Source organism: Rhagoletis zephyria, unplaced genomic scaffold, assembly GCF_001687245.7.
Source record: "Rhagoletis zephyria isolate East Lansing unplaced genomic scaffold, Rhagoletis_zephyria_1.1 Rzeph_scaffold_00104, whole genome shotgun sequence".
In the NCBI taxonomy this organism is placed as follows: Eukaryota; Metazoa; Arthropoda; class Insecta; order Diptera; family Tephritidae; genus Rhagoletis; species Rhagoletis zephyria.
This window is the reverse complement of record NW_016157188.1, coordinates 514,194-527,165: the sequence shown is the minus strand read 5'-3', so window position 1 is coordinate 527,165 and position 12,972 is coordinate 514,194. Positions and strand designations below refer to the sequence as shown.

Sequence of the window (12,972 nt, the reverse complement as noted above, 5' to 3'; positions counted from 1 at the left end):
AGGCGCAAGAGTCGCAATTTGGCGGTTGGAAGGCCTTACGACATTCGCATCGGCCAGTTTCCTCCTCACAATGGCCGGTCGAGTAGAAGTATTCACAGTTGCAAGCTGCAAGTGGCAATTATTAATTATTTACATAATTTTCATAACATTCCAAAAAAAAAGTTTGCACTCACGTTGACACACATCTGTCTCATTCCAGAATTTGCCGAACGGTCGATAGTATTTGCCCTTACACTTGTTGCAGTTGATGCCCTCGGTGTTGTGTTGACAATTCTTGCAGACGCCACCGCCATCGTAGCGCCCATGTATATCCAGCGACAAAGCCTTGCGATCGACTTCCTCATCATAATCACATTCGTTCGTGTGACCGTGGCAATTGCAAGCTGCAAAGCAATTAAAAAAAAAATACATATAAGCGAACATTCCCATGCTGCTACCAATTTTTTTCGCACTCACGTTCGCATTCGAATGGATGCGCATTGGTGTTCTGCCGCCATTTCTTCTGCTCAAAGCCCGGACAGCATTCGTTACATTGTATGCCACAGGTGCGATGCTGGCAACGGCAAGCCAAAATACGCACCGGACTCTTTGGATCCTTCACATCGCAAGTATCCGCATGACCGTTACACATGCAACGACCACCAATCGAAATATCCTTAATCGAGTAGAAATAACGACGCGTAACTGTCGGATCCTGGCGTGCTACCGACATCAAATGGCCGAGCAAATTTTTGGTACGCAACAAGCGTATGCGCACATTTGTGGCACGTGTCCATTCCTGCAACACCGTTGAGTTGAAATAATTCGAAGCGGAGGGACGATCGTTCAGCAACATAACTGGTATTTCACCATTTTCCAGCGGCACAATGCGTGAGAATTCCGTTGAACAAATGACATCATTATCATGTTCGATCGGCTTGTACGAGTCTTTGCCAAAGTAGGTAATACAATCGTGCACCGAATCGGAGAAATGCATCCATGGTGACCAGGACTTGCCATAATCGCTGGACTTCTCCAACGTCCATAGACCGGGACGTGGCGAATTGCCCATACGTATAAAGAGGTAGGCGACATGGAACTCCTGTTGATGGGAAATTAAAAAATGAAAAATCAGGAAATGCATAGAAAAATAATCCACAATGCTGATAGTGTGCACTGACACACACATGTACATACATATTTATTATGTTGCTTATGTGTTCATTATCATTTCCGGCGGCAACAAACATTGCACTGATCAGTAACGTAAAGTGAGATCGGAGCGGAAAGCGCTGCATACTCTTAGGCATAAGGCAAATATTTCGTTAGCATAATGATTGCTCATACATGCTACAGTCGGTAGCAGCGATCATACATCATTGCATAAATGAGCTGTGGATTTTAAATTTGCTCAAGGGTGTGTATGTATATTAGGGTAGTCCCAAAATGCATGTGAAAAAGTAAAGTCGGAATTTTAAGCCGAAAAAATATACCCCTATCTTTTTATTTTGAAATAAAAAAATTTTTAGATGTCGCTCAAAGCGCTTAAAGTTTCCCATGTATTTTATATGGAAAAAAAACAACTTTACGTAGATATGGTATAGAATTCTTGAAAATCAATATTTTTCGATCGAAAAAATCTGGTTCTCTTCAGAAGAATTTCAATAATAACACCCAATTGATTACATAGGTTTACACAAAAAATGTTCAGCATATTGAGCCGAGCCTCTATATCCATAAGTCATTCGACGATTTGAATGCGAACCCGAAGTCTGCAAGCCTCCAACACGTCAGGTTCGAGGTCATTTGAAGGTCAAGTAGGAAAAAATGCTTCGAATAACCCCGAAAATGCAATACAATTCTTCTGAATTTGACACCGGGATGACCCTGGCATGACATGTAGATAACATGAAGAATTAAGGGCCCCCATATTCAGATTTAGCGACAAAAAAAAATTTTGTTTAATACATTTTGTGGCCCCCAAATGACCCCAAACCTGACATTATGGGAGTTAACGGACCTCGGATTCAGCGATTCTAAACCCCCTTACATACATATATGAATTTTCAGGTTTATTTAATGTATTTTTTCCCTACTTGATCTTCAAATGACCCCGAACCGGACGTGATGGGGGCTAACAGACCTCGGATTCGCATTCAGGGCGTCGAATAACATAGGGATATAGAGGTTTGGTTCTATATTCATAAACTTTTCCTTTTGTAAACCTGTATTATTTAACCGTATTTTAATACTAACGATTTTCTTTGGTCCCCGATTGCTTAGTCGCTGCTGCAACTGGTCGATGGGCGATTTTTGCAAAAACATCGACGATGTGTACATTAGGGTGCGGTGCGTCACCAAAAAAAAGTTGCGGGGTTTCCACGGGAATTGTAAAACTTATTTTATTTTAGAGAGGTTTAGAGCTTCTGTCAAAATTGTTCATAAAAATATTCAGATTTACCTCCAACGCTCTCATTCTGCTGCTAAATTTTATAAAAATTTGTATGCAGACTTTTAAAGATTAAACTCTTCCATCATCAGAGGTGATTTGTTTTGAAAAACTATTTTTAAAAATTAATTTTATTTATAAAAAATCGATTCTTGGATTTATTTCCAAATAGGTCCAGCTCACGTTTAACGCAAAAAAATCTCCGAAATATTCTTAAAATATAATAAATTTTGTATTTGCGATATAACAATTTTTATTTCATGGAGACTGAGGCATCCTAATTTGCATGCAGGTTTAATCATGATCAAAGACATATTAGTAAGAACTTAGACTTGAACTAACCGCTAATTTTTTGTACGTAAAAGACGTAGAAAGCTCACATTTTAAATTTTTTAATTTTGTTTATTTTTAATATTTTATTCTGAAGATTTTTTCTAAAAAATATCGATTATGTTTTTAATTTCTTTTTAATTTCAATTTCTTTGAATTACTTTTTTTTGTTAATTAAATTTTTTAAGATTTTTTATAAATTAACTTTTTTTAGTTTTTATCCATCTTAGACAAAATCAATAACGTATTTGTAAAAGTTTTTTTACAAATCTCTATGAAATAAAGCGGTGTATATTTTATTCTGTCCATCTCCTCCCAAAGAAACATTTATTTTAACTGATCGCTGAGCGGGTTCTATTTTGGAAAGCTCTGGGACAGTAACTTTTTTATGAAATAAAATTAAAAAGTACCGAGCAAGGACGTTATATTCGTGTTTTGTCTTGCGCGGCTACTGCCATATGGTGCATCTTTTGGTCCAAGGATTTTTTAAATTTTTGTTTTGGCATGAAACTACTATTACATAAACTGAAAGTCTCTAAAATATAAAAACCTTTCCAAATTCGCTTTTGTAAACAATTCGGAAATTAAATTTCAGAGAGCAGCAAAGACCTCACTTTAGCCTCAGCGCTCATTTTCACAACCAAACAAGACACACAAAGATAAATTCTTTATTATGCTAAGTAAACAATAGCTGAGTCAAAAATACGAAATGGTCTGAATTTGGCTTTTTTAGTGTTCGGCGTTTGTGTTTGTTTACCCATCAATTTAAATTCACTAAATTAATTTGCAGGGAAGCAAACCTACAAAAATTTATTAACGAAACAAATGGATACATACATATGTATGTATGTATGCTCAAGTCCCTATAGGAAAAACATAATTTTGTGAGAACACTTCAATGTTCTGTAATCAAACTACTCAAGCGGAGTTATTTTGAAAATAATTTATAACTTAAAGTAAGTCATGGCCATCCTTTAATTTTATCTTTTATTTTCTTGCCAAATTTCTCTTGGCGCTATGTGTACTATACTTGCTTTGTAAATACATTAATGCATACATATCTACTTACATATTAACGTCTGTTTTACATGTGACCAAGTAACCGATATTTACATATAGTGAATAGTGTGGCATACATGCAAATAATGTACAGACAAATGTCCAAAAAAAAGTAACAGTAAAACGTGCAGCAGCATTTAGAGTAGATCGGCGAAACTAGTGAAGATAAATACTATCAGCATATCTACGTTCCCTGCAGGGAAACCACGAACTAGTGAATAAAATTTCTGATTCCGTACTAGATCTTTCTCACCAAAACTGAATCAGTCCGATTGTGACTAGATCCCCACCAGTTCAAAAGTAGCGAAATATGGTACCTTTAAAAGACTATTCTATTTTACTTTTTAAAACTACATATCACTGGAAAAAAGTGGAAAGCTGCTGCTAAGTCCACTTTTTCTAAAAAACTAAGGCATTGCAATGTTAAATTCGCCAGTTGCTAGCATGTAAAAGAGATTTAACGCGACTCGACATGTTTCTAAATTCTCTAGTACAGAAGCAGTTCGGCACTAGTGCGATTCTCAACAGTGACTAATTAGGGTGGCTCACAAAAAAAAATGTACTGCTTCCAAAATCGAAAAATGCCATTTGAATAATAAGTTTTCACTGTGTACAATTAATCAAATCTGTAGACGATTTAACGATGAGCTTAAAGTATTAAAGGCGGGTCGGCATGCGGGTAACAGAGAAAGAAGAAGGCCTCCTCTGCATTGGAAACGCCTAGTGGATAGGGATGTCGAAAAAACATCGATGTTTTGCTTCGATGTATCCGAAATTTTTTACTCGATGTATAAATGGTCGATGCATCGATGCATCGATTTTTTCCGTATACTGACATCTCTAGTACATCGAATCGCCAAACATCGTTTTGTCTAAAATTCAAAGAAAGCAAGATGCAATTGAACTTCGAAAGATAGATATAAAAAAAGTTTTAAATTAAAAAAAAAATTGTTTAAGTTTTATTTATGTATGCCCACAACACGTAAAAAGTCATAAAAAAAATTTTGCCTTACTTGGACTCAGGTCGTAAATGGTAGTGAATTCATTTAAAATACATACGTTTTCTGAAGTAAGCTTTAACTTTAAAGCTTGCTTTATACAGCATTAACACATTTGGCAAATAAAATTAAACTCTGGGCATAAGGATTTCAACTTTCAGCGGATAGATTTAAACTTTGGGCAAATAAATTTAAACTTTGACCAAATAAAATCATTCTTTTGGAAAATAAAATTAAACTCTACTATAGTACTAGACAGTGTTGGAAGAACTGGTATTTGCTTTATTTCCAAAGTTAAGCAGTTCTATAATCGGTTTTGACGTTTGTATGTTTCTTGGTTGTAAACCCATTCAAACCCGACAGTAAAATTCTTTACTTTAGACACAATCATAAATTTTAATGCAACCTTTAAATATAAAGTGACCTTCAAAGTTACAGGTTACTTGAGAAAACGGCCATTAGTGTAGTCTTTTTCTGGCATTTCTCTCTCAATACTCATTAAAACGTTTTCATTCACTAAGCCAAAGGATATAATAATTTCCATAATTTCACACCAAAAATCGCTAAATTATCGATACAAGGGTAAATTAAGAGTGTCCGTCTACCTTGAACTAGAAAATTAAAGTCAAACTATTTTAACTTATGCATTTTGCAATATTTGCATGGCAAGCACGTAACATACACACATATCAACATACGAACGCATGAGAGATTTTTCTAAAAAAAAAATGTTTGCTTGCTGTATATATTTTTTGTATGTAGGCGCCAAATAAGCTTAACGCACTCAAGCTTCATACACAATTCATATTAATAAACAAACAATTGTCTGCTATTTGGCGGCAAACTATTGGCATTTATTTACTTACATACATATGTGGCTGGTGGATAAAAAACTAAAAATATGCAAACGCTCAGAGCGATGAGATCATTGGCACGGCACACTCCAGGCGAACAGTAAAAGTTGAATTGAGTCAAAATGTTCCAGCTACCCAAAGCCAAAAAGATTTAGAATATGAGTAAGAAGCTAATAAAAATTGCATACGTACATATTTATGTATGTAATAATATGAGCAAATACAAATTTATTTGTTTGTAAAATAAGTGTGCAAGATTTGTTTGCATACGCGAAAAAAAAAAATAAAAAATAAAATTGTTGAAAATGATATGAAACATGAAAAATCGAAATTTACATATTTTAAATGAATGCAATTCGCAATTCATACAAATAGGCATTTTATATACTTACATATCTGCATACACACATACATACATATATTCCTAAATACTCGATTGGTGTTTGAACTTGTTGTAGAAAGCATTTTTAATGTTGATCGTGTTCAGAACTCCGCCACATTTCACACTCTCCTCGCTGAGCAAGCATATTCTACATGATATGTTTATACATATGTATGTACTTAGGTACATATCCAATTGCTATACATTTTCTCGTAGTTAGCAAAATTATAAAAAAAAGGAAATAAAAACAAAAGTAAAGTTTTTCGCACTCAGGCAAATGAAGCCGGCGAATTGTTTGTTGGCATTTTGCAGCAATTAAAAGAAGCTGTAAAATATTCAGTTTGCCTTGGGAATCATTTTTTTTTTTGCATGATTTACCCTGAATTGCAATTAAAACTGTTGCATGAGATAAGCGCAACAACAGGCTTTTGAGCGGATGCGTAACGAAATGCATTCCATGTGTATGCCACGGGTAGCTGAGCGTACACTAGTTCACATACGCATTAGGGTGGCCCTTAAAAATATCAATATCATGGAGCATCCGCTTACTTTTTTATTTTACTATGCATACAAAATAAAGACAGCTACGAAGCGAGTTTATGAATTTATATGAATCAGTTTCCATACGCTGAGTTATAGTTGGCCAAAGTCAACATTTTGGTAAATTTTTACAAGTTTATAAATTTAATTTTTTTAATTTTAGTGGCGACCCCTTAAACTTGCTATAGTATTTTTAAGCTTTCCTTACTTTATTTTGTATATACGTATGTGTGTATAATAAAATAAAGGGGTGACCCATACAATATTTAGATATTAATATTTTTTAAGAACCACCCTAATATGTATGCATGCATATCTCTGCATAATTATGTGCATACATTTGTATGCAAGCCTATGTATGCTTCACACTTAAACTATAATTGCTTGCGTTGGCGTTGAAAATTACTTTACACCATTTACACCGCTATCTTGTTGCAGTTTAACGCGCGCCTGTGTCATGCCACACAATCGATGCTGTGTCTAGTGTTTAATTATTTAAGTACACATATGTATATGGGGTATTCCATACCAAAACGGTCGCGGTTCACACTTTATGTGTTTGATTTGTTTAAAATTTTTACAAAACAAAAACAAATCGATTTAGTAGTTTTCCAAATACGTCGAGAACGGGGCGAGGAAAAAATTTGAAAAAAATCACACATACACACATCACAATTCGCAATGAAAAGAAATATTTAATTTTTTTTTTTAATTTTTCACGTACACAATTTTTTTATAAGAAAATGAAAATATGCCATCTCAAAAACAAATTGAAAAAAATTACAATAGTAGCTCTGAGTATTGCGCAATAGTAAAGTGACTACATAACAATTTTTTTTCAGAATTTGTTTTTGAGTATGCAGTTTTGTAGCCCATTAAATTTTAGTTTTAAGCTACTGCAAAATTGTGTTGATTTGTAATATTTTTTATGCTGACAGCTTTTTGCACTTTTTTTATGGAAGAAAACCGTTTTCAAAGAAAATTTAAAAACAAAATAACGCCGGTTTTGCATTCGCTTAAAACTTACACTTTATTATACTAAAATTTAATGGGCTAAAAAACTGTATACTCAAAAAAAATTCTAAAATAAAAAATAAAAAATTTTTAAATTTGTTATGAAGTCATTTTACTCAACTTGTAAGAAAAATTCATAACCCAAATTATTGTAGAGTGCACCCCATAATTCAATACTTAAATATTGCGCAATACTCAGTCTACTATTGTGTTCTTTTTTTACAATTTTTTTTTTTTGAGATGGCATATTTTCAAAAACTAATTTTTTTATCAAAAAATGTGTACGTGAAAGAAAAAAAATTAAAACATGTTACTTTTAATAGAGAGTTTTGATGTGTGCATGTGTTATTTTGTTCAAATTTTTTCCTTGCCACGTTCTCGAGATATTTGGAAAACTATTAAATCGATTTGCTTTTGTTTTTGTGCTGTAAAGTTTTTATAAAAATTTATTAATCAAGCTCAAATTTCATATTTATTTATTATTTATGTTTATGCATCAACCCTAAAAATTTGAAACAAATCAAACACATGAAGTGTGGACCGCGACCGTTTTGGTATGGAACGCCCCATATACTTACACAAATGAATATACAAAACAGATGACTTGGAGACTTGGTTGAAAGTTTTCTTTACACCCAGCTAGAAGTTATTGCCCTGCAGAGAATGCGTGGATACTTGTTGTTATAAATGTCAATTTTGAAAAGTTTGCCTTCAGTGGTTAAGGAAAGGGTTTAGGGGTTCACTGAAATAAGCAGCGCCTCTTCACTAATTGATGCGGCTGCAAAACGGGGTCGGTTTTGTATAAAGCAAAGACATTATCCAAAAAAAAATTATTCATAAAATAAATTTAAAACAATGACAGAGTATTTATTATTTTTACGAGGTATTAAATATGAACGAAGTATACTTCAAGAAGAACACAAAGAAGTTATATCTAAAGACGGAAGATAACATGAATATCGACCCTTGTATGGATATGGGGAGATATGTCTTCAAAGAGAAATGGTTCAAGGATCCATTATTTCTGGATAAACTGAAGGATTGTGTGGAGACAGATATAAGCGAATATATGGAGCATTATCCAATGGAAGATCAGTCAGTTGAATCGTTTTTCGAAATGGGTTACTATAAACCGTTTAGCTATACTTTAAAAAACTATGATGTAGATTGTAGTACAGCAACTTTTATGGTTATGAATGAGCAGGAAAAATATGCAATTATTGAAATCATTGAGAATTAAATAAAAATATATTTCAAATCCTAATAAAAAAAAAATAAATTTAAAAAAACAACATTAATTTTTTTTTTATTGTTTATTAATAATTTTGGTTTTTCCCGTAACACACGGGGTTTCAATTTAAAGAAATTCTCGCCAAAATATACTATAACATATTTTTTTCCTGTCCAATTATATTCTACTTCAGGAAGAGGATCATTACAAAACATCTGTAGTCCAAGCGATTTCACACCTCCTGTAGGTATGAAATGTGTTTGAGGCTCTTCTCTTAACCCTATTACGGTCTTCAGGTTCTCCATTTATATAAAATTTAGTCTATAAAGATATACAAAAAAAATAGAATATATGTATATATGTATGTATATTTTAAAATTAGAAAACATTAGATAAGCATCGTGGATTAAAATGGGAAGATGGTGATTCGACTTTAATGACTGTAATTGAATATATCCGTAAATATTTTAACATATCTTTTTAAACATTTGCATATCATTTTGAAACTCATTTATTACATAAAGCTAATGTTGAAGATTTTCCACCTTCTTCATAATTTTTCATGGTTTCATGTCATGGGTTTTCTTGGAAGCTAAGCTTTTTGTCTAATTCAACATTTCTATATGCCATTTGAACACTTTTGGGGAAATAAGCATTTTAAATAAAAAAAAATCTTTTTCGCCTAAAAGTGACTTTCTGGAAATATTTTCAGGAATATGGCTCAAAAATTCGATCAGAAAATAAGGAAGCAATCAAATTGTTTTAATGCTGAGGCTTATTTCTGCAAAAATTAAGATGGAAATCTGACAGCAGAAATCCAGTGTCGAGTTATGGAGAGAAGACTTCTCTATGTTTTTGAATGGCCACATCGGGGCGCGTTAATGAAGAAGAATCCAAATCAAAGTGTACAGAGGCGAGAACAGCAATAATTTGGCTCAAAGACAACAAAGCTACTGAAGCTGGCGGTTTATCTGGTTTATCGGTAGGGCGCATGCCCAAAGCTTGAATCTCTTTTTCCTTCCCAATCCACAATAAGGGAGATCCTGCTGTTTGGGCCAATTATAAACCGCGAGAGAGGCTTCTTAGTATTGGTAAAAAGTCCTATCGGCGATTTTGTACGAAAGACTGAAACTTTTTATGAACAAACTGATTGGACCTTGTCAGTGTGGCTTCAGACCTGGCAAACCCACCATTGACTACATATTTTCAGTGCGTTAATTCCTAGAAAAGACCTTAGATAAGTAAATCGAAACGCACACCTACAAACTTAAGTACAGTGAAGTTGAGCACTACTCCGAGCCGTTGGAGACCCAAGCTGATGCTGGAAACCGTTATAAGTGCTCCCCATCTGAATGGTGGCAATACCATTTTGATAGTGTACGCAGAGGACACTGACCTTTCCGGTCTGAGACACAGGGATGTCGGCGTATAATTTTTTAGCTAAGAAGAGGAAGAGAGAGAGGTTGGTCCAGCGATGAGCGAAGACCCTTTGTAGACCCTTTCATAAAATTAGTTTCAGACATAACCACTCAAGTATCTATATGTATGCCACGTTCGTACTTATTGATGTATGTGTGTATGTACTTGCCCAGTGGGAAAATGTAGTGTATAGTAATCGATAAAATAATCAGTAAAACAACAGTTTTCGCATCCAAAAATGCATAATTTTTCCCACGGCGATGTCCTAGGAAAAGGGGGCATTTATTTCAGCATTACAGTAATGCAGGAATGAAGCGATTTATATGAATTTTTTTGACTTTTTGGATACATTAGAATGCTGATTACATATTAAACAGTAATAGAATCTAGAACTCAAAGGAAATACATAACATTATTTATCACGCATGTAATGCATTACTACTTTTCCCACAGGGTGGTTTCACTCAAAAACCTCTACTAGCACAGCCAGCTACAAATGTATGTACTAGGTATGGAAGTTTGCTCAATTCACTGTTTCCGCTTCCAAATGATAAGAACGTGCTCTTAAACACATGGTTCTATAGTTTTAGATATGTACCTAAGTACGTGATATTTTGAGATGGAACCACACCCTGGAATAAGTCTAAACAGATCAAGGACTGAAGGTTTAAATTTTCACTTTTTGGTCAAAAATTAATCATCTTACATGTAATACATACATATATCGTCAATTTCTTTGCAAAAAGGCCGTTTAATTTTAATGGAGAATAAAAAAAAATATTTCTTTAAGGCTTTTGGCTGAAGTTTAGGCTTACAAAATCTCATTTTTGCGATTTAGGAAGTTTTTGCAAATGGTCGGTGAACGATTGCGCAAAGGTGTCGACGATTTGTAATTCTTGTTTTCAGAGGACTAAAGTAAAATTTATGGAGATTTTTTTGCGTAGAACTCTTCAATCCCTAACTCCAATTGTAGTGAGTCGCTTTGACTTTGATGTAGTAGATTTACATATGTATAGATAAGTCCATTAAAAATGGGATTTAAGCCAAACTATAACTAAAATTTATTATGAGCCATTGACCTATCCAGCTAAAACTAGCTACAATAACAAGGCGATAAGTCTTATTAATGCCTACATTCATAGCTTCATATATATACTTACTTGGGTATGTTTATGTGCATACATATATCAAATCAAATCTGTACTTTTCAATATGCATATGTATGTATGTATGTACAAATGTAAGTGCATAAGTTAAGAAATGTATACTTTATTTCTCGCTTATCAACTGGCACTTCCTTTGACTGAAACTAATTCAAAACGTTCAACTCAAGAAAACTTATAAGACTTCATTTAAACATTATAAGTAGTTGTATGTGTGAATGTGAACATTAAATAGGACAGATTAAAAAGCGGCACACAAATGCTTTAACGACGACGCACAAGGCATAAAATGCTCAAGAATACGTGCAGACACACTTTTGTATAAACTTGCAAAGCAATTGACAGCAGACCTGTTGAGACTTTTTTGGTGGCCAGGGTGGTCATGGACTATAGTGGAAATTTATACGCATGAGCGGTACAAATTCTACTGGATGGCTTAGGAAACTGTGCGCCAAATTTTGAAACGGTGAGCTGCGCTGATGAAAGTTTTTGTAAGACAATTGAAAGGCACCTACTACTAGATAGTTTGAAAGATTTTGTTTATTCTGGCACGAAAGTTTTACAAAAAGAAGCTTTCTTGCCATTTTCATAGTGAAAAGCTCTTTTGACAGATAGCACTTGCATTGTTCGCGCTGCTCCAACAGTGCCTACATATGGCAGAGTGAACAAAACGATAGCATGCCATTCGAGAGAGCTGAGGTTCGATTCCTCTCCAGTGGAATTTTTTAAATTTTTTTATTTAATATAATTTTTTTTAACTTGGATTTTGCTTAAAACAAAATTCAACCAAACATTTTATTAATTTCATTTTATTTTTGGATGCTTATTTTCTTTTTCTTTTTTAATTGAATTTTTAGATATCATTATATTAAAAAAATGTGTTTTTTTTATTTAATTTAATTTTTAGAAGCTTATCTTTTTCCTTTTTTAAGTTAATTTTCTTTTAATTTTAAAATCTTATTGTTTCAAAAAGAAAACTGTATTATTTTCTTTTTAATTTCATTTGATTCTTAGGAATCTATTATTTCTTTCTTTATTTAATTTTCTGTTAGTTATTAGATTTTATTTTTTCTAAGATATAAGTATTTTTTCTTAATTCCATTTCGTTTGTAGGATTGTAGATTTAATTGTTTCGAAAAGAAGAAAATATTTTTTTAATTTCATTTAATTTTCAGGAACTACTTTTTTCCTCTTTTGATTTTTATGTTATACTGTTTTAAAAATAAAAATAGTTTCTTTCTAATGAAATTTTCTTTAAGTTTTAGATTTTATTTTTTTAAGAAAAAAGTATTTTTTAATTTCATTTAATTTTTGTGAACAAATCATTTCCTTTGTTAATTTTTACGTTATCTACATAGCTTATTTTAGAAATAAATTTTGTTTTTTTTAATTTTATTTAACTTTTAGGAGCTTATTATATTATTTTTTTTTTCATTTTCAAATTAATTTTTGGGTTTTATTGTTTTAAAAGAAACATTTTTTTTAGTTCAAAGATAGTAGCCAGAATTAATTCTAACGGGTGATTTTTTTGAGGTTAGGATTTTCATGCATTAG

General features: G+C 33.0%; 1 protein-coding gene across 1 annotated transcript in view; it reads right to left on the bottom strand.

The window, feature by feature from the left end:
• Positions 1-6: 6 nt before the first annotated feature.
• The window catches only part of LOC108377025 (laminin subunit alpha), a gene marked incomplete at its 3' end in the record, with an annotated part of 18,562 nt that continues 5,596 nt past the window's right edge, over positions 7-12,972 (bottom strand). The window contains exons 3-5 of the mRNA XM_017633284.1: positions 457-1,081; positions 174-383; positions 7-105 (exon numbers count right to left, since the gene is read on the bottom strand). Coding sequence (XP_017488773.1) covers positions 7-105; positions 174-383; positions 457-1,081 — 934 coding nt within the window. The remainder of the gene's footprint in view (positions 106-173; positions 384-456; positions 1,082-12,972) is intronic.